Raw genomic sequence first — 26,112 nt, 5'->3', positions numbered from 1 at the left:
GCACATTCTGAGCTCGCAGACGGAAAAACAGAGGCGGAAAGATGCAGAGAAGCGTGGGTGCCTGGCTGGGCTAGAAAATGGTCTGTGGCCACCTACCATCTTTGTGGATTTGGCATCAAGTGTGCTGCTGCAGGGCAAGTGGGGGCGTGGGTCAGGGGGAAGAGTGGAATGGCCCCTTTCCAAGGGCCACTCACCTGGCCCCTGGTCAGATCTCAGCCTGCAAAAGTTTGCCTTCAGCTGTGTTCTGGTGCACGTAAGAGCATCTGACTTCTGCTGGATGAATCCTGCATTTCCTTGATTTCAGTGACTCTGACATATATATGTATAGAAGAAAAAAAAAGTATTTGAAGAATGTGGATGTGTGTGTGTTATGACAGCTTTCAACACCGGGTGGTGATGGTTGGGACAAGCAAAAGCAAAACCATTCCTTAAGGCTACCTTAAATAACTTTCTCCTTACTGGATGTGAATCATCTGATAAACTTCTGCTCTTTTAACATGCAGAGTCTTGTGTATAATGATACCTGTATTTTTTAAGAGCTATTGATGAGATGATGACTTTTTCATCTGCCTCCTCTCATACTATCCTGTGTAGAACTTCAGTCTATGAAGACAGCTATTTTTCCAAGAAGGGGAAGCCAAATTTTAGTCCTGGCCTTCATGGGTAGAGAATTAAAGATCTCATAAAAGTAGTTATTTCAGTGTCGGTACTTTGGTAGAAGGAGGCACTGTTTCAAATTGGTTATAATGGTAATGGTCACTATACCCCTTGAGAAGCACGTTCAGGTTGAAAAGCCTGCAGAAAATTGAACCTACTCCCTGGCGGAGCAAAGAAAAGGGTGGGATGAGGAACAATGGATAACGGTGTTTCACTGAAATAGTGGGATTTGGGGTTTTGTCTGGATTTATATTTATTCCATTTCCAGACATCTGAAGAAGCTCTTCTTTTCAGAATAACCTGTGTTGTATTGCCATCGTTGTCAATTCCATGTGCTGAAAGAGAAGGACATTGGTTTAAATTCCCCTGGTCTGTGAAACTTTTTTTTTTTTTTTTTCAGATGAGGAAACTTTTTCATTCATGTTTGGGGGTGGCTTTTTTTTTTTAGCGTGTGATGTTCAGTGCTTAAAAAAAAAAGATATTTGAAATGAAGCTTTTTCCTTCCTTTCTCTTCTGAAAGGACCCCCTGCCTTTTGTGGAAAGTTGTGTTTTGTCTGTTATCTTCAGATTTATTTCTTTATTTTAAAATCTGAATTTCTTGTGAAGCCACTAAGCTCAAGGACCTGGAGCTTTTGGGGGAAAAACCGCTGCAGAGATCCGCAGGGAAGCAGCTGCGGTGGGCAGCTTTGCCATGCTCAGCAGAAGCGCCTGGCAAGAAGGGGAGCTGAGCGGAGGGGGCCCTGCCTACCTGCCCCGGCAGCCGCTCTCCCCGACCCACCGCCGGGTCCCTGGCTGAGGGGAGAGGGCGGCCGGGCCTCCTGGGAGAGCCTGGCACTGGGAGGTGTGGAAAGCAAGCTCCCTTCCTTCCGACAGGGGGTCAGGCGTCCGAAGGGACAGCTTAGCGAAGGAAGCAATCTGGTCTTGGAGTGACCAGGAGCCACTGTGGGAATACGACAGGGATGGGTTTGCACAGAAATGTCTGGAAGCCTTGTTTTTACTTCGGCATACAGCTTTCCTAATGACGGTGCTGCAGAAGGAGGATGCTGAAATCTGGAAGGAAGTAACTTGGCCCTGACTCCTTGGGTTGTAAAGTGTGGCACCAGTCTTTTGTAGCCTTGGCAACTGGCTATGGCTTGGGCAGGCGATAGGTGAGTTAATCACACAAAGAAGTTCCGTATAAAGTGGAGGCCTTTCGGTTACCAAGTGCACTGTTAGCTTTGGGAAGGATAATTTCTTAGGCACCCTTACTTTCACCATTTTAAATGTTGGTATTTCTAATTTCGGTGACTTACTCTGGGTGTAGTAGACAGTTTAGGTTATTCTTATATCTCATACTAGCTATGCCGGGAAACTGTGTGCCACTGATCTAAGTATTTTCAGTTACACTACAATAGTGTATAAACAATAAACAATGTGTATTCTGATTCTATAGGAATGTGTCTATGGAAATTTTTCACGTCAGTGCAGCTGATTCTTCCTTTAAAAAAAAAAATCAAAACAACCACCAAACAAAAAAACCAAAACAAAGAAACAAAGCAAAACAAAAACCCTGGGCCTGAAATTGCTTTTTAACTGCTACCTTACCTTTTGGGTGACAGCAATGTTGTGTAAGGAGCTGGCAGCTCTTAACTCTTTCTCAGATGGACTGCTTTCATTTGCTTACTGATCTTGGCAGAGTCTGTGTTTCCCTCTGAATAAACAGAATTACACTTTTTACAGCTTAATGTTTGTGAAAGTTATTTTTGTTAGTTGGGAGCGCTCTTTAGAGGTGTGTTGCTTTTATTAGTGTTCAGAATAATACAGTGACTGTATCTGAAGAATTTAGAGGGACATTTTTCAGGGTGAGAACTATCAGCTTGTGCACTTCGAGTCTCTACTTACCTGTCTGGCTTTTAACTCTCAGACTGTGTTGAATGGCCTTCAAATACCTCTTAATGTTGATTGTAACCCAGTATTGTACAATCTTGGAGCACTTCAGTCTTCTGAATTCGAGTTGGCTGGACTGATAGCACCATGTCTCATTTCAAACCATTAGCCTGCTCTGTTCAAGGGATCTCAAGGTCATCTTCATGGGAAGTAATAACGGAGAGCAGAACAGCATTTGCAGAATTGTCTGTAGCCCTTGAATAGCTGGGCCCTGGGGTTTCTCATCCTGCCCCAGCACCTGGCAGAAGCGCTCGTTTCTCTGGCCCATTGCACCTGTAACTTCCAAGCCTGGGGTTGAAGCATCCTTGGCTGTCTTTCTTGTCCAAGCTTGGTGGTCACTTTATCTGTCTTTAGGCCTGCTGCATGGTGCTATGTCAAAGGAACACAAGGGTGTGGAACGCTTGCTTCTTGAGTTCTTACATTGGATTTGTTACTTCCAAATTAAAGTGAACTGACTGAGACGGGCTTATTTTAATGAGTGGGAACTTAACTGGAAAATAATTGACTTTTTGTTATCGTAAGAGCTGAAGAAAGTAATGCCTGGCTCGCATACAATCTCTCCAGAAAAGAAATGTTGTGACTACTCAGTTGTATAAATAGAAATGCTCCAATTAAATCTCGTCAGTGCAGATTTTGAAGATGTACAACTTCATTTTACCTGCTGTCCTTCTGATGCTGCGATTGTCACAGGGAAGATGTGTTTAAATGCTACAACTATTGATTGGATTTCCAAAAAGTAGCTTGAGCTTTTATTTTAATTTCTATGTTGATATGTTGGCTGTTGGAAACTAACATGATTATACTCGATTTGTCTATTCTTAGCAGGATGTTATCATTTGAAGGCCTATATTATTATTTGAAGGCTTGAAATGTTTGCTTTTCTGGAATTTGGTTCTCACCTTACGGTGTTTTTATGTATCAGGGTTTAAAAAGAGGCCCAACAGGAGAAAGGAGATGGGGAGGTACAGAGCTAAAACTTGGAGACTTCCCTGATAAATTTACTTATTGGCCTTTGGCAATGAGTTGCTGCCTCAGTTTCCCTGTGCCTAACAAGATGCTAACGATGCCTCCTTCAAAGATACTTTGTGGGGATTAATTAATGCTTGCAAAGGCCTTTGAAGATGAAAAATCAGGAGTTGAAACATGAAAAGTTTCCACGCCCCAGGTAAATGTTCTTTGTACGGTCTTGAGTTTGGCTTTTTCAGAATCTCTTGAGCACTTCCAGATATTTTGAAGGGCTTACTTCAGTTGGGCCATGGTGATGAACGCTTTTGGGAGACACTGAGTGGTATCGCTATACTTGCAGCAATTAGTTACTTGCGCGTTCCCTCAAGGAGAGGAAGAAAGATGCTATCCCATGGCCTCAGCATTATATACCAGTTAGCAGAGTATAGGTGGGAGGTGTACCTTGAAAACAGTGCCACTGCAGTATTTTCTATTTATTTTTCCCCAGGGCAAGTTTCTGTCCTTTCCAGTGTTTGATAAAACAGTCCACTGATGAGCCCTGTATGAAATGATTTGTGGTAATTGTAGCACTGTGTTCTTGAGCCTACAGGTAGCCTGAAGCAGACTGGAGAAGCAGTGCTCTCTGTCCTTTCCATGAAAGTTCAATGCTTGTGGTATTTTAAAATAAAATCTAAATTTCTTGTAAAATATGTCAGTTTGGTATGTGATGTGCAAGTAGGTGTGCAGGGGGAAAAAAAAAAAAATGTTTTCAGATTCTCACATCTCCAGGGTGGCATCTCCTCCTCTTCTTCAGTTTTGCCAATGGCATAGTGATCACATATTTTCTAAGTACTGCATTGGCTGTTGACGCATTTTGGGAAGTGTGGTGTAAGCAGGACCTTTCTTCTGGAAACATCACCTTGCCAACCTCAGACAGAACAACCTGCGGAATCCTCATCATTAACAACCCTCCCTGTCAGCAGACGACTAGATAAAATTACAGCTTTGGAGGAAATTTTATGTTCTTGCTTACAAGCAAGTTGTGACGTCTTTGTGAGGCCAAGCGGCGTGTGGGCTTGCGACAGTGGGAAGCGCTGCTTGTGGCTCGGAGGTGCGGCTTCCTAGCCAGGCTTCCACATGCATCCCGGCCCCGTGAGTCAGTCGCTTTAAACGCGTTTCCTCATTTAGTCCTAGGTCGAACTGCATCTGGCACTGCTGTAGCTGTACTTACCTATAAAAATAGAAGGGCATAATTTACTAAAAGCGTTGGATGTAGGAGTGGAGGGAGCAAAACGTCCTTGGAATTGCAAGAATTTTTTCAGAAGTCAGTTCTTCTTGCAAGACTAGAAATTGGTTGTGACAAACAGTGGGAATGATGCGACATGTTCCCCATTTCATGACATTTTTATGTCCAAGGAAAATGGGATCTCCGGTGTGGCGTTTCTGAGGATTTCTCTGTCCCCTTTCACTTCTGCATTAATGTGGTGTTTTGAAACTGAAGGAGACTTCAGAGACTCTGAACAGGGAAGGGCAGGTGTTGCCTGCAAGCTCAGAGCTTTTTAAAATCTTGGGAGAAATGGCTTACAGATACAGCTAAATCTGTTATGGAATGTAGGTGAAAATAAAATGTCGTGTTTGACCAAGACATCTATTGTTGCGTCTATTGTTGGCCACTAGACAGAACTCTATTTAAAGTTGCTTTTTTCACTGAATGCTCAAGGAGTTGAGGAAATAGACCTGGAACAAGAAGACTTTCTAAATCTGTCACATGTAACATTGACATAATAAAAAAAAGTATTATTTATTTGTTGTGGGTTTTTTTTTAAGATGCCTTCAGCTCAGTGTTGGGAATCGTAATGTAGGATAGGAGGAATAAGATGCTGCTGTGGTCAGGGTTTAGGGAGGGAGCAGGATTACTTACTAATGTAAACATTTGAAGGGGTAGTTAACTGGTGGTCCTAAGGCATAAATAAATGAAGATATTTTTTGGTTAAATGGTAGGAGAGCTTCTGAGGTAATAACAGTAGTTGAAATAATACTTGCAGCAACATTTACGACGAGACTTCCCAAATGTGTCCTGTAAGGGTTTTGGCTTAAAGAAGCTAGATTAGATTGCCAAGTCCCAGAACTTTTGTTTGTATCGAGGAATGTATGACCATGCGTGCAGTTAACTGGCTTCACATGTGATAAACTGCATAAATGCATGGAATTCAGATAATTTGTTGCCAAAATTGCAGATCTTTCCATAGCATGTGATGGCTAGCAGCCTGCATTTATCCTAATTACTTTTCCTTTTGGATGCCTGCCTGCCTTTCGTGTGAGACCGTTCCTGCTGTCTTAGGGTGACTGTGCTGAATTGGAGAAGCAGTGATCAGAAAGGTAGTGGAGGCAAATACGGAGTGGCTTGGTTAGAATAGTTGACAAGACCAAATCATCGTGTATTGTGTTGTTACAGCTTTTGCTAGCTTATGGGAAGAAACCCTCTGCTTCTGGGGAGGGAGTAGCAGGGATTAAGTGATACCTAATGATTTTCCAGTGTGTTGTGCATTCTCTGCTTCCTTGACCATAGGAGATTTCTGCTGGGTATCCAACAGATCTTCAGTGACTTGGTTTGTTATCTGGCAAGCTTGTGATCTAGAGTGGATGTGGTGTGAATTCCTACTCAGAGTTTTCTCAATGTAAAATATTTTGTTTAGGGAGCTCCTTCACCATGCTTTCCTTGTGCCTTGTTCTCAAACACTCATCCATTCTGTTGGCTTACCCGTTTTGCTAAAAACCGAATGGTTTCTTGGTTTAGTTATTTAATAACCTTTTTCCAGTTACTGCTGCGTATGTTTCTATACTATTTTCTCCTCCCGAACAGAGGTCTTCTGCTGAAGCTGTAAGTGGGGTGCTGCCCTTTGTGACCTGAATCATCTTGGTAAGTCCTCTCTCGGTCTGGATAGAGCTTTCCTCATCACACCTGGGGAGCTCTGTGGACCCAGCAGTAGTCTCTGTGATGCGCTTGTAGATCTCGCCGCAGGGAGCTGCACCAGACCAGTTACAGCACTTAAGTTTTTCAGTCTTCATCGTTGTATGAAAATGACAGTAGTGTGAAAGAGAAGCTGATGTGTGTTAGGTTTTGGAATGTGGGGAAAGGAGGACTTGTTTGAGGAATCGGGGATTCTATGTAAGCATCAGGGCGAGGGGAAGGGGGGGGAATCTCTTCCTCTCTAATTGATGATGAATGAATGACCTGAGCTTTGGAGGGGTGGTAAGTCTGTGGAAACCTTTGGTTTGCTTTTCATGGAAGTATTAGGAGTTGGTTTCCCTCATTGTCCAGTTATGATGGAGTGAGAACAAAATCTTGTGAGCAAGTTAGGAAGTGCTGTGCTTGTCTTTTGCATGTGCTGGTTTTCTCCTGCTTGCAGTGACACACGGGGAAAGATAATGATACCAGTCTCTCTTGCTCTTCAGTTGTTGTGAATGTTACCTTGCGTCAGCCCTGTCTGTGCAGCCGTACACCAAAGCAATTGCCAGATGTTTTAAGCGGTATTTTTACCCCCTGTGTTGGCATAATGGCTATAAAGTGGGTATGTTCCTGAAGAGAGGAACTTGGGTCTCTTAAGTAGTCAGTTAAAAAACCTAATCTTGGTTTTTTGTTTGGTGTTTTTTTTTCAGTCGCTTTTTCTTCAGAGTTGGTTTGAACCTGGCCTGGCAACAAATGCAGATGGCTGGAGGGGTGGGAGGTGAAGGGAACTCCCTGAGCCACAAAAGCTTCGTGCTCCCACTGGGAGGCAATTATTTTATTCAAGATTTAAATCTGGTATCCTTGCTTAGAGTGAAATGCAAATGACTGGGTGCATGTTAAAGTGTCCTGTAACAGAATATATCGGAGCCATATGTTTCCTCTTCCTACTTCTGGCTCTTAGTTGCATTTAGTAGGTGACGGCATTAGTGTTGTTCTGGTGTCTGTGTGAACGTACATGGCCTATTCAACTGTATCATCCCACAATCCCTGTTAGTCCGGCCAAGGGCTTCTTTATGAGGGTTAGAGAACAGGATTACTCCGGAGGCCTATGGAAGGGGGAAGGTGCTGCTGCTCCTTTGTAGCAAGGTGAGTCAGAGCAGAAGGGGGACCATGTAAATCTCTAACCAGGCAGACTTGTGAGATCTGTTCAATACTCAAAGATGCATCCGCAAAGATGTTGTTACCTAACCCAAAAGAATTTGAGGAACTCATTCTTTATCTCCAGTTTCAGTATGTTTTCTTATTCAATTGCTCTTGTTCAGCTCTAAACTGAGACTTAATGAACTGTTAGGCAGTTGTCATATGCTTGGCAAATGGCGTGTTCTCGGTCACCTGTCATTACGTGTTTTGGAAAGAACAATTTTTGCTGTGTTCTTTGGTGCACATTGTGTCTCTGCTAGAGCTGTTGGCATTCAGGTTTGTAGAAATGAGTGACCGTCGTTAATTTTCTGTTGATGGCTGTAGTGTGGTGTGGTGGGGGAAATGAGATGCAGAATTAAGTTTCCTAGAGTACTTCTGTGTGACAATGTAGCTAGGCTAGCATTGCCCCAAAGATAAGCCACAACCCTTGCATGTTCAAACATGCCGTTTAAATATTTAGTGGGCTGGGGAGAACCCTTATGCCCCACTAACAAAAATTTCAGTTTGGTCCTGTAGAGAGATGGTGAAAAATTAGCAAAGTCTTTTAAATAAAGAAACGAAAACTAAGTAATATTTGTAATGAAAATTCTGCTGTCTGGGTTTCACATCTTGCCACTTTCTTTCATTGGAATTCAGAGCTCAGATTTCCTTTATGACAGAAAGCTCTTCTCAGCTCATACACTAAACCACTCACAAATATTGGCTCATTTGACACTTTTCTGCAAATATTTAATTTTACTTGACATGGTTTTGACATGTTAGGGGTTAATGTGCCATTCAGGCTCACTGCCATCATTTAAAATTCAAATGTCTAAATGTTTTTCTAAGTCCGTATTTTTCAAATGAAATTATAGGTAGGAAAATGATTTATATGAAAGTTGTGAAAGTTGTAAAATTTGTCATCCTTATTTCTTGCCTAACTGGTGGACTGAAAGGTCTGTATGCTGTGAAACCAGGGGAAAATGACATAGAAAGTTTGTGGGAAATGTGGAATTGTATCAGTCTTCAGCTAAAGTGTTCGTATTTTTTTGAACGGCTGTATTTTAAAAACTAAGTTCCTAAACAATACCAGATCCTGGAAAAGTTGTTTTATGTTGATAGCTAAGATAATACTTTGAATCAGCTAGGCCTACAGAAAGTGCGCTTTCCTAAATAAGAGCAGCTTGGTTTTGAGGAATTAATAGTAACTCCTTAAAACATCAGATGTGATTTGAAAAGTCAGGGGTCTGAACAGGCTGTCCCTGCCTTCTTACTACACTTGTGCAGGTGTGATGACATTTCATGTCTCATGAAGGTGAGTGTTAGAAAAAGAATATGGGTTTTTCTGTTAAATAAGTATTATCTTTAATTACCATGACAAGCTTCATGACTGTTGAGAGTAAAGGAGGTTTCTGTTTGGCTGGGCTGCTGTCCTTGATAGGTGTCTGTCCAAATTCTGGGGAAGGAAATATCTTCGGTCTTGTGTTGCCTGTGATCAAATTTGCTGAGGGAGGGAAGGGAGTGTCAGTGTTCCCAATTGTCCATCTGGCTTAACAGTAGGGTGAGCAGATGAGAAGGCAGGATAGTGAAGAATCATTTAATTGTTTAAAACAACAAGTCAAAGCACCTCTTACCTTTGCATCCCAGTTTTTGTTAAATATCCTTTTTCGACATGAGAATATGGGAGTGGAGAAAGTATTTAATGTTAATCCTGTGCTTATATGTGTGACTTGCCCACTCCTTTCTTTTTGCCTTCCCTTTCCACAAGTTGTCTAAATATTTCCTCTCCCTTTTGCAGTGGTAGTCGCTCTTCCAAAACCTTCAAACCAAAGAAGAATATTCCAGAGGGGTCTCATCAGTACGAGCTGCTAAAACATGCCGAAGCCACACTTGGAAGCGGTAATCTCCGGATGGCTGTTATGCTTCCAGAGGGTGAAGACTTAAATGAATGGGTTGCAGTTAACAGTAAGTTGGCTGACCTTTTTTTTTTTTTTTTTTTGTAAGAGGGGTGTTGAATGTGGGCTGACAGTCACGGGAGGACAGCAGCGTACTCCTTTCTAGTGGGGCAGGCTCTTCTGTCCTGCACGCACCACTCTGCTGCGACTGGGGGAGGTGAACGTCCTATCATTTAGAGCTGACAAATGCAGAGTGTCTAACTGAGACAAAACCTCCTTTATCTCCTTGTGCCAAAAATATGTTCCTGTTAGTAAAAGAGTTCTTATTCTTAGTGGTTAAAGTCTAAGCACTTGATCACAAACAGGTGCTGAAGTAGAAATGTCACTGCTGTTTTTAGAAAGTAGCTTGTCAGTGCCATCTTAATATGTTTAATCTAGCTCTTTTTCAGCTAGGGTTGTTACCCGATGGTATAGTCAAGCCTCTACATGCTAAGCATAAAACCTTAATTTAGTTAAGTGTGAGGGCCAGGTCTAAAAGGTGCTAAAGACTACGGTCACGTGTATGGCCTGGCTTTCTTTTTGCCTGTAACAAACCCAGAGATCGATCTTTGCAATTTTCCTGAAGTTAGTTCCTTCCTTTTGTTTCTACCAAGTTGTAAGCCTTTGCTCTGCTAAGTCTCTGATGTCATCATTTGAACTTCCTTTAAAGCCGTTTGTCCTATTTTAACTTCCTCTAAGGCTGTTTGTCCTAACTCTGTGCTTTCATGCTAGGTCAGGCCAAACAGTGATGCCCAAATTAGTGTTTTCTGATTGCTTGACCGTGTTGCCTCCTCCTTGGTCTCCCTGATGCATGAATTTGCTGCCTGCGTTCCTGCTTTTAAAGAATGGATTAACCCAAGTCCTGTTGTGCTCTGTAGCCCATGCAGAGTTTTGGCTGCCACAGACTCTGTGCCCTGCCTGGGTATTTCCTTATCTTTTGTGTCTTTGGCTTGGTGTGCTTTCGTGATTGAACGGTATTGATGGTGCACTGCAGTGCAGTATAAATTATGCTCAAGATAAATATCTTCTAATTGTTTATGTGGCTCTGTCCATTTCTTCTTGACAAGTGCAGTATAAATTATGCTCAAGATAAATGTCTTCTAATTGTTTATGTGGCTCTGTCTATTTCTTCTTGACGTGTTTGGGAAGTGAAACCCCTATACTGCCTTCAACCTTCTGAGCCTTAATTAGCCACACAGTGCTCTGGTACATGACTTGCCACTGCTTCCAGGGAGTGTTGAAATTGCTGACACCATTCTTTGTAAAAGTTTATTCACAGTGTATTGCAAAACTGTCTAGAAAAAGAGCCAGCCCATTTTTATGAGTAAGCATTACTAAAGATGCTTCATATATTGCTGGCATCCTTCCCTTTTGGTGGTTCCTTCACTGTGTCTCTTCTTTCCTGTGTGCCAGCAGTGTTTTTTCCCTTCCCGAATGACGTAATTGCTAAATTAGCTGGGTGGCAAAAGGCAGCGAAGCACTTGAGAAAAGAGTGGGAGCTGCCTTTTGGTAACAGCTGCATTCTGTACGGAAGTGGTCCTCTTCCGTGCCTCCTGCAGCAAAGTGGGTTTTCAATGTTTTAACTTTTTTGTCTAGAAGTGATTAACTGATTATGTGCTGCCTTCATTGACAGCATCCCTCTACCACACCTAGTAGGAGTTAATGGTAGCTGTGAGCCCCTTCTGTTGATTGAGATATCTAATATGGAAATAAAATGTGACTTATTGTCATGGTTTTGCCCTTCACAATATTGAGAGCACAGGAGTAAACATGCTCTGCTCTTCTACTACTTCTTGCTCATCTCTTAGCCTTACTGATGTCTTATGGAAATGAGTTGATGTACGTGTAGATTTTTCAAATATGTTTTCAAAATAAAAAAATGTGACAAGTGTATAATCAGTTTGAGTTTCGTTTGAAATCTCCTTGATTTGAAAATACTAAAAAATAATTTCAGAAGTACATCTTGCCTATATCTTTAATAGAACACCAAACAGTCTGCACTTCTTCAAGTAGAAAAGCACTTGGAAAAAATAATCTAAGCCCTTGAAACTTAAGAACAATGAGTAAAAAGAGGAAGTGAAAATATGCAGAGACATTGTACAGCTTTACACATGTTGGAAAGGAGGTTCTTTCATTTTTCTTGTTTGTCATGCGCTGCTGGCGTTGGTGGATAAATAATCTAAGCCCTTGAAACTTAAGAACAATGAGTAAAAAGAGGAAGTGAAAATATGCAGAGACATTGTACAGCTTTACACATGTTGGAAAGGAGGTTCTTTCATTTTTCTTTCATTGTCATGCGCTGCTGCCTTTGGTGGATGCATGGTGCATCTCATGGCATTTTGAGATTGCAAGTGTGGGATTCACAATAATCGGTCATGTTGTTGAAGTCTGTGTGGGCTTTTTGAGCATGCTTGCCTTGAAGCAAACATTGGACTGTGGTTTCTACTGGCAGCAGGGAATGGAAACTTAATTAACAGTTCTTCTGTACACTTAAGAAACAAGGGCTGTATGTAACCACTTCTGGCTGCCTTCGGTGTTAACTGCCTCCTCCCCCCGACCCAAACAAGCTTTAGGAGTGCTCCTGGTCCTCTCTAACTTTTTTATCAACCTTACCCAATGTTGTTTTGCTGTTTTCTGCTTTTGCTGTGCAGGGGGAAAAAAAAACCCAAACCACCAGATTATGTTGCTGGAAGTGGGCTGTGCTAGGTGCATGCCATACCAGTTTTTATTTGCTTTCCTTTTTTGATTCCTGGAAAGTTGCATGACACAGTTGTGGCTCGTATGCTGCATCTGCTGAACAGGGGCTGTAACTTGCTGCCATGATGTTCATGTGTTCTTTGGTGTTAATTCTCTGGGAAAATCAGTGAGAGGAGCTGCAGTATTTAATCCTCCCTTTCTGTCAGCCATCAGTTACTTTCACAGTACGTGGTATCTGCTGGTGCTTACATTTAGGATGTCAATCTCCATTTCATTACAGCAAAACTATATATCTCTGTAATAGAGTTAAGCAAGGAATGCAAATTTGGGTAGGCTACCAAATAATATGCTGGCTTCTTTTTGGCGTGGCACTGGATTGAGAGGAGTGTGGCATTGGTGTTAATTCCAGAGTGTCCTGCAGATTGGTTGTATGAGACTATTCAGTGTTGCAAGTAGTAACTCTTTTTTAAACTAATTTTTTAAGTTAAGACGAACGTGTCTGCCTAACTACTACAGAGACTGGTCACAGGAAAACTTTTCCCTGTTGGTTTAGGAGGAAGAGCTTGCTTTGTCACCTGAATACTGAATTGAGTAACACATGACTATTTCATGACATGATTGGACTGTCAGTACTGCTGATAGGGGGTTTTATTTGAGTATTCCTGAAATCTGTCTCGGTAAAGAAACAGTTTGTCACTGGCACATTGAATTGCAGGCGTAACACAGGTAGCACTGAAGTAAAGAAAGTTTTAAGTGATGCCGAGCCCAGACAGACTCTGCACTGGTTCCTCATCCTGAGGACTAGCTTTGTAGACATTATTCATAAATGAAGCTTCTAGCTGTAAAGGCTCCTTTTGTCACAGGTGGCACGCCCAATGCTCTTAGCAGCAGAAGCAATGTAGCCTGGACTGGGCACTGGGGCATTAAATCTATTTATATGTCAGATATGGTTCCTTTCAGGGTAAGGGTGTGTTGGTGGAAAAATTACATTTGTAAAGCATTGTGATTAAATAGAAGGAGTTGAACTCCACCACACTTGATTTGGGTTTTTATATGATTGCTGAATTTCATCCATGCATAAGAGTGGATGAATAAGGACACCAAAACTAGTCCCACAAGTCTTAAGTTCCTGTGTGCTTGTATTACTTGGATTCATCCAGAAGCACAATTCACAGTAACTGTTGCGGGATAAGGGAGACAGGAATTATGTTGTAAAACTGTTTTTCTGGAACCACGCCGTGCACTTAATTAGCCCTAAGAATTTAACCCAGCCTACTTAAAATTTTGTTTCCTAGTGCTTAGTATTGGCCACCTTTCAATTTTAACTTGTGACATCTGTTGTCTGAAAGACATTTTGAAAAGAGAAACTTCTATATTGATACCTTGGTAATGTGCTGTGCTCCCCAACAGATGCAAGGGGGGCTGTTCACTGAGGGGAGGTAAAGTGGATTTTATAAACTGATTACAGTGACCACAGATCCTAAGAACAGAGCCTGCTGTTAGGTTATTGAAGAAGAGCCTTGCTTTCAGAGAGTTCGAAGTAATCAAGCACCTACTTAAAGTAGTAAGAGCTATGGGAATATTTAGATATGCTAACTTTTGGTCTTTTGGTTCAGTAATTCAGCTGTAGACCATTAAAATTAAAGTTTTGGCTGAGAGAACTACTTTCCCAAACATGTAAAAACACTTAAGCACTAACCCCCCAGATCAAAACTCCAGGGATAGTTCATAACGAGGAAACGTTGTGGACTAAATATTGATTTGTGGTAATTAATTGATAATCTAAGGAACTGAAGTTGCTTGGCACTGTAACTATTCCTGTGTCTTGATTTCTGTACCCACCTCCCATACATGTAGTGTTTGACCGTAACATAACTAAAAGAGGGTAGTCTTAGATTAGACGGAAGGAAGAAATTCTTCCCGGTGAGGGTGGTGAGGCAGTGGCAGAGGTTGCCCAGAGAAGCTGTGGCTGCCCCATCCCTGGAAGTGTTCAAGGCCAGGCTGGATGGGGCTTTGAGCAACCTGGTCTGGTGGGAGGTGTCCCTGCCCAGGGCAGGGGGTTGGACTAATAGTCTTAAAAGGTACTTTCTGACCCAAACCATTCTGTGCTTCTGTGATATGTTCTTTAAAAAGATAATCTTTTGGAGTACAGTGCCTGAGGGAAGTTAGTGTCACCTAATGAGTGACAGCTCTCTGTAGTTGCAAAGTTTACAGTGAAAATCTTAATTTTATTCCAGACTTGTCAGTAGAATTTGGGATTCTAATAAAATGCACCAAACTTTCAGAAAAGGAGGTAACTCAGTTCTTTTCTTCTTTCAAATGAAGATTTTTGCTGCAGTGAACAATTACATAGTTATTGCCAGAGGCTGTTCTAGAAAGTTGGTGGTTGCATTCTGCATTTCCTTTATCATATATCTTAAAAAGCAATAACAATGATTTTTTTTTTTTTCCACAAAAAATATTCCAGGACCCTCTTCAACTGGTGCGCTTTTACAGTTAAGGCTGTAGGAAACTTGTGTTGCCCTTACGCTGCAGAGTGTTAATTGATGGTTTAAATGCTTTACAGCTGTTGACTTCTTCAACCAGATCAATATGCTTTATGGAACCATTACGGACTTCTGCACAGAGGAGAGCTGCCCCGTGATGTCCGCTGGCCCAAAGTAAGATAATTTTTTATGCATTGTTGAGAGTGAAATTTTTTAGATGATTTTTGCATTTGAAAACTTGAGACTAGCTCAGTTGAGTGTTGAAGATAAGGTAACTTCTGTGGGTGGAAAGGATGTCTTCTTTGGTTACCTGTGGAGGGGAAAAAAATTTGAACCTTTGTTAAGGGAGCGGGGAACGGGAAGGTGTTTTTTTGGAATGATTTCTTTGGTTGCTTTTTTGTTGGTTTTGGTTTTTTTGGGGGTGGGATGGGGTGTGGTTTTGGTTGTTTTGTTTTCTTTTTATTTAGCCTCGGAAGTAAACTGATTATCAATAGTAATTTTTTCCTTTTTTTTTTCCTGAAATGTTAATGAGGGCTTCTTAAATTAAGAGCTGAAGTTTTTATATGCAAGCGTTCAATTAGTGCTTACCAAAATCTTTCTTTTAGGTATTTGAGTAGGTATTGTAGAAAAAACCTTGTCTACAGTTTTTAGTAGTCTGGATAAGAATCCCCTACCCTGTCCTTCAGTTAATTTTCACTTCTTTGGTTCTTGCTTATGCTTTTGTACAGACATCCGATATCTGTGTTTTTTCCTTGCTCTCCAGCTACTTAGTGTCTTCCAGAGAGGAAAATACCTGCGTTTCTAAGCAAGTGGCAAGGGAGGGCACTACTTCCTTTTAAATTACTTTAAAATCTTAAATAAACAATAAAGAAGAACAATCTTTTCCTCCACTTCCTCCTCCTTTAGAAAGACATTTGTTGTTACTGTCTGAAGCCAGTTGTCGCCAGGCGGTGTGGTGGAGAGCTGGGGACGTGCAAAGGGTGCTGCTGGGAGGGCAGGGCAGAGGGCAGGAGCTCGGCAAGGCGAGAGCAGCCAGACCGACCAAGAAAAGCTTTAGTGCTAAGTTCTTAAACTAAAAACGGACACTGCTGAATGCCTAAACCAGTGTGGGCAGGCAGACCTGCTGCTGCAAAGTGGGAAGGGACGAAAATACAAAAGGAAAAGAAGTCCACCATTATGCGAAAGAGCTTTGGGATAAGCTTATGCAATAACATAGCCCATTGTCTACTTTGGCATGCAGAACAGACTCGTATTTATTAAATAAGAGCATGAAAATATTTCTTTGCTCTATTGTTTATCTGCTGAGAAGCAGTTATTTGGGGGTGGAGGTTAATTATTAAAGGCTTAGCTGTCTGGTTGCCAGACTAAACAATTTATTTCTTTCTAAAGAGACTGATAACCATTGACAGAAATGTCATACTGAAATAGTTACGAAGTGGGGTAGAAAAGCGATGCTGGAGGCTAGAGTAGGCATTCTGCCAAGGTTTTAGTTAGGTGATCGTGTCCCTAGGATTTGTAGAGCATTCCCCAAACTCTGCAGCCCTCCCTGTGCTCAGGGATGGTGTTTGTGGAAGGATCACAAGTGTGCGTGCGCAATGTGAGGGGCCGAGGGCAGGCAGGCACAGGAACAGGTGAGGTGACTGGCAGCAGAGCATATACAGTGGGGTTTAGCTGAAAGTGAGCATGGCTTGCTTTCACTTAAAATTGTTTTTCAGGGAAGTCCTGCTGGAAAATTTGTCAGCATGAAAGCACTGATATTTATGTTTTTGTTTTTGTTTTTTTTTTCTGTTTCCTGGCTCAAGCTATGTTAGTTGAAGAGGCATTGAGTCTTTGGTGCTCACTAGTGCTTCTAGGCTGAAGGCTGCTGTCTGCTCACATCCATGGCTGAGCTACCACCAGTATTGCATCCTCATCTGTTTCAGACAAAAGTGTATGAGATAGATGAAACAACGTACGTATGGTCATTTGAAACAGGTTAGGCAGCCGTAGCATGGGTAGCTGGAGAGAACCAGAAGCAGCAAGCGCTCTATGGCTCTAGAGTCTGATTTTCACATTCCCACTGGAAAAGTGTTTATGGTCGATATAGTAAAAAAGGGTTGTAAAGTGCTGGTGCATACGCTAGAGTCTGATTTTCACATTCCCACTGGAGAAGTGTTTCTGGTCGATATAGTAAAAAAGAGTTGTAAGGTGCTGGTGCATACATAGGTAGCTGTATAGACCTCATTGTGGTTCAGTCACAATTTTCATAGTACAACTGACAAACTTATAGCAGACTGTGAAAAAATTAAACCAGATGTCTTAAGTTGGAGAGTAATGAGAGCAGAAGTGTGATGTTGCCTGTATCCACTGGCTGGTACTGGTGGTGTTTTGTCTTTAAAACCCCTTTAAAAGAGGGGGAAGGGGGGGAGGGGGAAGACCCTTGGCAACAGGTAGGTCACCTAGGTTCACGTCTGGTTTTTTGTGGTTTTTTTTTGATACAGGGAGGGTTATCTTCTCTACAGGGCTACCTTGAAGCAAATGCTTGGGGTTGTATGGCTACTTCTCTGGCCTACTGGTTGTTTTTGGTAGCAATCTTAACAGAAGGGCTTAGCTGAAGCAGGTAAATTTTTGTGTGTTGTGGGACCACTTTCATTTCTTCTGGACTTAGCTTTGTTGGGAGGGTTGGCGACTTAGCTTTTATCAGGGTGTTTTAGTACATGAGTTAGTTAAGGATTGATGTGAAGATCAAGAACCGATCTCCCTCTCCTGCTGTACAGCTCATTGTCTGACAATTTGAAAAAAGTATTGGTTTAATTTGTTCCAAAACACATGATTACTCACAGTAATGTTCCATTCTTTGCACTTCAGCAAAGACCAACCATTTCTTACCCAAACGAGCCCTAGTTGGTTATCACTTCTTGCTATTCTTGTATCAGTTGCAGTATCACCATCCGTGCAACAGGCATGATGAGAAGTTAAGGACCTGCATAGAAGTAGTGTGTTTGTTAACCAGCATTGAGTGAGGGGAATTTTCTTTATTTTCCTCCTTGGTTGTAAGTCTTCAATAAGAGCACAAAGGAGGGACCTGGCTGCTGCATTTTTGAAAGCTGGATGTCTGAACTGGGGCTCTCAAATCCATGTTTAGGTGTTTGTGTGAGTGCACTAAGCTCGCTCTTAATGGTGGTGCGATCTTTCTGATTTTCCTGAGGTTTCTTGGTCCACAGTGCTTCTGTCTTCCTATGCTGAAATGAGAATAGCTGGACTCTCCAAAGCGGACAGCTCCCGTAAATCCTACATGGGCGTAATGCGATGTAATGGGATGTTTGCATGCTGCCTTCTGCCCACTGGGTCTGCAGCGAAAAAATGAATGTAATCGTGTAATTGAGATTCCCTGTGTGTCTTAGCAATATCAATCCTTTTGCCTTTTTGGTGACGCTCCGCGCCTGTGTCACTTGATGACCGAGGGACAGAACAGAATAAGTATTTTTCATCAGTCCTGATGTAATACAGTTTTGCTGAGATTTAGAGATGATAGGTCCAAGTAAATGTCCGAGAATCTCTTAAAAGGCATTATTGAGCCACAGCATTTTATTGCTGTTGGACAAGGTAACAGTTTTAATTTTAGTCAGGCTGGTGTGGGATTTTTTTTTTTTTTTTTTTTTTTCTTAGGCCGTGTACATGTAATTGCATGGTAGAGGAGCTGATCCTATGATTGTTCATTCTTAGGGATGTTTTCTAGTGTGAGAAGTGTAGTTGGGTTTTCTGTTTATAGATGGCAAATAACTTGGGTTTATTAGTATGAGAGAGTTCTACCAGAGTCGTTAGGGATTCTTAGTTTTTTCCCCTGCGCTTCCTGCAGTGAACTGTGTATTTCTTGCTCTATCTTCACATGTTGTTTTGCCCTTAAAACCTCTACTAAACTGTAGAGGTTTCTAAAAACGTATTTTCTGTAGAGGAACTGCCTGTCATGATAAAGTTAATTTGGTATCACCGGAGCTGTAGGTGTTTGCTCACAAGCTGGAGCTAGAAATGTGATTTTTACCCTTCATTTCCTGTAGCAGTTCAAATAATTCTAATATGTGGAAATTTTTTGTGTGTGTTTGGTTTTGGTTTTTTTTGTTTAAGAACTTGGGCTAGGATTCTTGATTTGTTTTCAGTGATGTATTTCATCTTGTAGGAAGAGTTCATTTTTCCCTCCCTTGCCAACCACAAGCTTTTTGACAACCTAGGAACAACCTTGGACGTTATGCCAACCGCGTGGAGCACGGGGTGTTTGCCGAAATACTTTAGAATTCTCTATATGACTTTACTTTTTGTCAGGATTTATCTGCTGTTTCTTAAGAGCTGTGTTATGGCATTCCTTCCTCTAAAAAATCATAGAATCATAGAATCATCGAATCATTATGGTTGGAAGAGACCTCAAAGATCATCAAGTCCAACTGTATACCTGATGTCACCATGTCTACTAAACCATGTCTCGAAGTACCACATCTAAACGTTTTTTGAACACCTCCAGGGGCGATGACTCCACCACCTCCCTGGGGAGCCCATTCCAATGCCTAACAACTCTAACGGTGAAGAAGTTCTTTCTAATGTCGAGCCTAAATGCAGAATTAACCCATAGTATTGAGAGGGGAGAGGGAGGGAGGCTTCTTATGAGTATGTGTTATTTGGATCAGGTTTTTAGTGTGTAATTTAGTTTGTTGTCTTGCTCTGTTTCCAGCCTGAACCTGGCACCTCAGCTAAGTGTGGGTATTTGTCCTACATTAGTACCACTTAAATCTCAGTATTAGGGTAATACTGGGTGGTGAGGAATACTGATTTTCCAGAAATCCAAACACATTGTGGTCCATTCAGTGTGTATGGAATTTTTGCATGTATCTTGAGATAAGTTTTAAACTGCTTTCAGACCCTCTGATTTGTTGCCGTTACAGAAATGGGATCTTTTTATACCATTGTGAGCAGCACGCTCATAATCACTTGTAAAACTTGTTTATTGTGAAAATGTTCTCCCAGTTACTGTTCTGACAAAACTGAATATGTTTAACAAAGTTAGAAGCCAGATTTATCAGATAAAATTTGAGCTTTGCATAAAATTATGTGTATGACCTTTAAAATGGAAGGCCTTCTCCAGTGTCCGCACAATACTAATTGGAGATAGCAAGGGAAGGTTTAAACAGTGGTGGTTGCAGCCCAAACATTGTGGTATGCTACTACTGAACTAAGAAATAAGAATCAAATTGAGCGTGCTGTCCTCCATGAAAAGAAGAAATATTGACCATTAATAACATTTCTTCTAATTCTTTTAAAAAGAACTGAGATAAAACTTGTAGATGGAAGTGGGTATGTTTCCTGTAAAAGCATGACTGAGCTGACATCGCTATCCTTGTATGTTTTGGTTGGTTTGTTTGTTTAAAATTTACATTTCTAAAAGAGGAGTGTTGCACCTGTAGTCTGAATCATTGTTCATTTGTTTCTCTGGGAGGATTTTGGAGCTGCAGAGCTGAGCAGTCCTGTTCGCATCTGGCACGGCAGCAGGCTCGCCCCACAGATAGCCGCTCTGCAGCCAGGCTGGTTGGTTGAGCAAGGCTGGCTGATTTAAAACCGACGTGGGAGGTTATGCTGTGGTCAGGTCTAAACGAGAGGGCTGTGCACGGCTCTGTGCTGATGAGAAGAAACTGCTCAGATGTTACAGATTGGCTAAGAATATTAAGATACATGCATTTGTACTCAGCAAGACATAGAAACGCTGTGGTTCACTTGAAAGCTGGTATTGTCAGACACCCAGTGTTAAACGTGTTTGGGTTTTTTAAGCTGTATGTTCCCCAGATAGCCATCTTCTGTGTCTGGACTTGCATCAGTTGTGTTCCCCACGCCAGCCAAGGTAGCTGTTCCATTCTGATTTTGTGAGGGCTTGTTTCTGTCTGGTTGTGCATGTAAATGGATGTTGTTTAATGCATTTTTCCATGGCTTTTTAAACTGCTGAACTTAAAACGGTAACTGTAAAATGAATGACACTGGAATCTACTCATTAAATGTGCTGCATAAAAGATGTCAACATTACTAGCTCAGTAATGGCAAAGGATAAAAAGAGCACATGTTTTACTGTTCCATAGTCATGTCAGTGGTTTGTAAAGGTGCAATATCACCCTATCTACAGATGGAAAAATTAAGTTAAAAGGCAGTTACTGGCCTGCGACTGTCAAGTGGGTCGGTGGAATAACTGGAAACCGAGACCTTTCTGAATCTTGGTGCGATGCATGGTAGCGCTGGGCCTTCAGATATGAACCTTTTCTAAGGAGGACTGTTTAGCCTAGAAGCTTTCTTCTAACTGTTAGCTGAAAGGCACGCTATACTATACCAGCTTCCAGTTCTGTAATAGTATTCCTTGGCATTAACCTACCTCTGACACAACCCTGTCTCTAACACAAGCATGATTTGGGATCTCTGGCAAGAGCCAGTGCGTTTTGGCCTTCAGTTATGCAAAATCTCTAACAACATTTTCAAATGTAAAGAAATTCCATAAATTTTAGACGTCTAATGTGGCTGGTTGGCAGCTGCTGGAGATGTTCAGCATTGCCACTTGCTTCACAGTTCTCTGCCAGTGGAGGTACAGAGAAACCCATTGCTAGGGCTGACCGGGTGAAATTTCATGTTAGAAATCAGTCAGGTGCCTTCACCCATTGGAACCCTGGAGCATAGCTTTCATTTGTGTGAGAATCTCCTGTATTTTTTTTAAGTTTCACTTCAACAGGCTGTGATGTTTTTCTTTTTTTTTGGGGGGGGACGGGGGACGGACACAGGCTTTAAGAAAGAATAAGTAGCTATTGGCTTTTCAGGGTTTGGAAACTTACTCATCCAGCAACTTTTGATGTACAGGGATGCAGGTTGGTTTGACCGCAGGCTGTCATGTGCATTTTGGCAGGAGTGTTGCAACTGAGGATGAGAGAGTTGTGCTATAAAGGATGAATGCTTTGAAGGCCTCCTCACACTGCAGAAGGGAGTGCAGTTAAAGCAGGACTGCGGCGGGGAGACCGCGTACAGAGCAGCTGCAGATGACTCGGGAGGCTTGGGACCTTAGTTTCAAGGAAGGGCTGTGGGAGGGTGTGGGAGTACAGGGAGCGGAGCAGGGAGAGCAGCCTTCCAGGCCTTGATATGAATGATTCACTTGTGTTAAGAAATGTCTTCTTGTTGTCACCCCAACCCAGATATGAGTACCACTGGGCAGATGGGACAAACATAAAGAAACCAATTAAGTGTTCTGCACCAAAGTACATTGATTACCTGATGACTTGGGTCCAGGATCAGCTGGATGATGAAACGCTATTTCCTTCTAAAATAGGTAAAGTAAATAAGTAAAATTGAACAATGTATTTGGATTGCAGTTGTACAGGAATATTCAAGTCTTATAGCAATAAAGGGTCTCCTGAGTGACTGACAAGTAGGGCAACTGTAAAAGGTTACATTATATATATGAAGGCACTTTCATCTCTTAAGATGAAATTTATATGGTAGTACATGAATCCTGATCCATGTATTAATACTCCTAATAAACATTATCACAATTCTTAAGGTAGGAAGTACTGTTTCTATTTAATAACTGTGTTGATCGAATCGGAAGTTTTTTCATTTTGAACAGTGGGTTATTTCCTTAGAAATAAGGCAGAGAGTCTCAAAACCCTTATAACCAGTAATTGGTACAAACTGGCAGCTTTTTGATGCAGGAAAGATGTTTGATCCCCATGAGGAACTACTTCTAGGCCTTACCTCTAAAGAAACTGAATTGCATCTTTGATCTTAAGTTACTGATTTTTTTTTTGTTTGTTTTTCAATTCAAGATGAGATGTATGTTTTTAAGAGGTTTCTTGCAGAAAAGCAGGAGGAAAATAATGAACAACCACCAATTCGGAAATGATAGCAAGAAGAAAACCCTGTTTCTAGAGGCATGAAGGACTATTTGTTCTAAAGCTCCTAATTGGCAGTTTTCCAGTACACCACTACTCATAAGCTTATGATGCGTTGTGGAAAAAGGAAGGGAGATCTCTTAATTGCTTTTACTTTGTGAATAGTTTCTGAAGCATTTGACACATTTTCAAGACGCCGCTTCAGAGAAACAGGGCCACCTGTCAGAATCAAGTGGCATTTGTTTTTAGTTATAGTTAAGCAGATATGCAGAGAAGGCTGGTTACTTTGGGAAGAAGTGATGAAAGCTTTATCTTCCCTGCTCAGTACATGTGAGCATGGTTTCTTTGCATACTATGGCATTCGGTTTAGTGTTTCAGGGTAGAGTTCAGAGCTGGGGTTAGAAGTCCACTACTAATCGGAATTACATTGAATAGTTACAGGTAATATTAAAGTCGTGTTCAAAGGACTGCATCAGGACTTCATCTTTCTTTAACTGTAGCATATACTTTGCTGAAGACTTTTTTTTTTTCCTTTTAATAGGATGTATTTTTGAAAGGTAGCGATTCAGAAAGAGACTTAAAGGCCCCAATGGATAACCAACTAAATATGAACTTCCCATGCGATGCAGCAGCCAGTGAAGGAAATGTGATGGTACATGTAAGCAGGGCAAGCTTAAATAGGAGTATGAAAATTTTATTACTAGAGTTTGAAAGCATTGATGAGATCATGATTGGCCTACAGCATCCTGCTTGGGTCTCTGGCCTTTAGACAGGACTTCAGCAATTGGAAAGACTGCAGAAGAACTAAGCTGACAGGGAAAACTGCTGTGTGATGAGAAGCTAGACAGGTTTAATCTTTTTAGATGGTTGTTACATACATTTTTTTAGCCTGCGGATGTGTCAACTGAACAGATTATTACTCCCAGTAGCCAGTTGCTGTTTCCTAATGAATTGTAATAAAACTTGTGCACTGACAAAGTTCTGCTGTTGAAATGGATTTTACCTGGCCTGGGCCATTTTCACTGAAGTGACTGAAAGGAGCATGTTTCGGAGTACTTAAGCAGGCAGTTAAGAAAGCAGTAGCCTCTGGCTAAAGGATGGCGATGAGCAGGATGAAAACAGGAGTCTTTTTGCTGGGCAGGAGACAGGTGGAAGACAGCCTATTTCTGATTTCACTTTAGCCAAAAGAAGTGTAAAACTCGATGGCTGATACCAAAGGTGGCAGTTACCTACGCAAAGGTATCTGATGTCCCTCGGAATACCCTGTGGTACCTTGAACATGTGCATGGAACCGTTGCTGAGACTCGGAGCCTGCAGGAGACTTGCCCTTTTCTGCGCTGGCAGTCAGAGGCCAGGCACGTCCTGAGAGGGCATCTATAAGCGTGTTAGATAGCTGTGTTTGGGTATCTGAATCTGACCGGAAGGGAGGAAGATTCTCTCGGTCAGAGAAGGCTCTTCAGGGAACTGTACTGAGGCACAACAAGATTTAGTAGCTGGAAGCTGAAACTAGGAAGGTTCGGCATAGAAATATTCTCAGATTTGTTTTGGAAGAAGTGCATGAGCCACTGGTCTACTGAAGGGAGGGGAAACTTCCCCTCCAGTCCTTCAAAGAGCTTGTCGTTGTGCTTCAGCCGAAGTAGATTGTGTGGTTTACAGATGGAATTGCTGAGTGAAACAGAACAGCCCTTCTTGTGCGAGAGAAAGGGTTGGGTTATAATGGCTTTCAAAATACATGAACGTGGCATGGGTATTTAAGCCATCTGTTTTCTTATTTCTAGGTGTACCGTTCCCAAAGAATTTCATGTCAGTGGCAAAGACAATTCTGAAGCGTCTCTTCAGAGTTTATGCTCACATTTATCACCAGCACTTTGATCCAGTGATCCAGCTACAGGAAGAGGCACACCTTAACACTTCTTTCAAGCACTTTATATTTTTTGTTCAGGTAAGTGTGGCAGGAGCATTATGGTTACAGTTATATTCTGGAAAAAATAATGTATCGAGGTAATGTCCCTTCAGTTTCTTAACAGCTGGTGTATTTGTAAGAGAGTCAACACTTCAGGACCCAAAGATAGTGTCTTACTCCATTTTTACTTATATTTACTGCTAGAAGCATTCAAGGAATGGAAAAGTTTTCAATGAGGTATTAGTTTGCTACAAAATCGAATACCGACAAGTGTTCCCTACCAAATAGTTCAGTAGAAGAGTAATTCCTAACAGAAGAAAAAGGGAAGATGGCATCTGAAGCTAGACTGAAGAGAGTGTGCTTTCTTCAAAGCTACATTCCCTCCCCTCCCCTTATAAAAAAAAAAAAAAGAGCAACTTCCCACATTTCCCTCCTTTAAGTGGGGGAAAAAGCTTTAGGCAGTCAATCGCTGCTGTTCAGCTAATGGCAGACAGGCAAAAAATGCTGTAGTGGCTAAGCCTGGATTCAAAGAGTCTACTACGAAGTAACTGCTGTCCGAGTAAGACTTCTCACCTGAGTTGCACATATAAAACTGTATGTATGTCTTTCTCCTCATCCTTGTTACAGGAATTCAACCTTATTGATAGAAGAGAACTTGCACCGCTTCAAGAACTGATTGAAAAACTCACCTCTAAGGACAGATAAAAGGAAGAGGATTTCTTAGTCACTTGTTTCTTTAAGCAAGTGTGTGGTATTTGTTTTTTGTTCATTTCTTAAAAAAACAAAACAAAACAAAAACCTGTGCTGTTACTAATGACAGCCAAGATCTACTTTCTGTGCTTTTGTTAGGGGAAATCTTTTATCTGTTAGTGACATGTGGTAAATAGAGCCTCTTCTTTTTTTTTTTTTGAGTGTTGTTATTCATTGTGGAATTTTAGCAGGTGCTGACTGTTCATAAAGGAAACATGCTCGGTTGGGGGATTGACTCTGCTGGTGGATGGGTTCTTGTAATGTGTCAGTGGTAGCCCATTCTCATGAAGTCCCTAAAAGACTTGCTTACATTCTCTAAGTGCCTTGGCAGACTCACTTCTGAGGTGCAAAGCACATACAATACTGAACATTGCTGGAAACAGAAAATACGAACTAACACCCAGGACACTTACTGAGACTTGTTTTAGAAAAATATATATATATGCTTACACTGAAAAAAAGCCATAACTTACTGAAATCAATGATCTCCAGCTTTTAATACAAATATTTGTCTTATTTTTTTAGAGATTAATATAGAATTTTTCAAAACTAGGTATTTCTTATAAAGAAAAGTGATGGTGAAGTTCTAGTCGCTAAAGCGAAAGGATGAAGGTTGTGTCAAAATTACAAGGAGCCTGTTCTTAGCAAGTGGTTACATGCCTGTTGCTATTGGTTTTGGCTTTTCATAGTTGCTTTTATTTTTCTAGCAGGGAAGCATTAACTTGGGTCAGTCACTTTTGTTAAGTTTCCTAGCGTTTGCCAAATGAACAGTTAGTTTGCACAAATGCAGTTAGGGAAAATA

The 26,112-nt window shown here is 41.5% G+C and overlaps 1 protein-coding gene across 1 annotated transcript; it reads left to right on the top strand.

Annotated features, from left to right (window-relative positions):
- Positions 1-25,763, top strand: LOC104156630 (MOB kinase activator 1B; the record flags this gene model as incomplete). Its single annotated transcript, XM_009696269.1, has 6 exons — positions 1-150; positions 9,426-9,622; positions 14,855-14,948; positions 21,962-22,095; positions 24,436-24,599; positions 25,188-25,763. Coding segments are annotated over 6 exons (817 nt in total), but the record flags the coding sequence as incomplete, so codon positions are not given.
- Between the last annotated feature and the right edge of the window lie 349 nt (positions 25,764-26,112).

Source organism: Cariama cristata, unplaced genomic scaffold (genome assembly GCF_000690535.1).
Source record: "Cariama cristata isolate BGI_N322 unplaced genomic scaffold, ASM69053v1 scaffold5170, whole genome shotgun sequence".
NCBI classification, from domain to species: Eukaryota; Metazoa; Chordata; class Aves; order Cariamiformes; family Cariamidae; genus Cariama; species Cariama cristata.
This window is presented reverse-complemented; position numbering and strand designations above follow the sequence as displayed.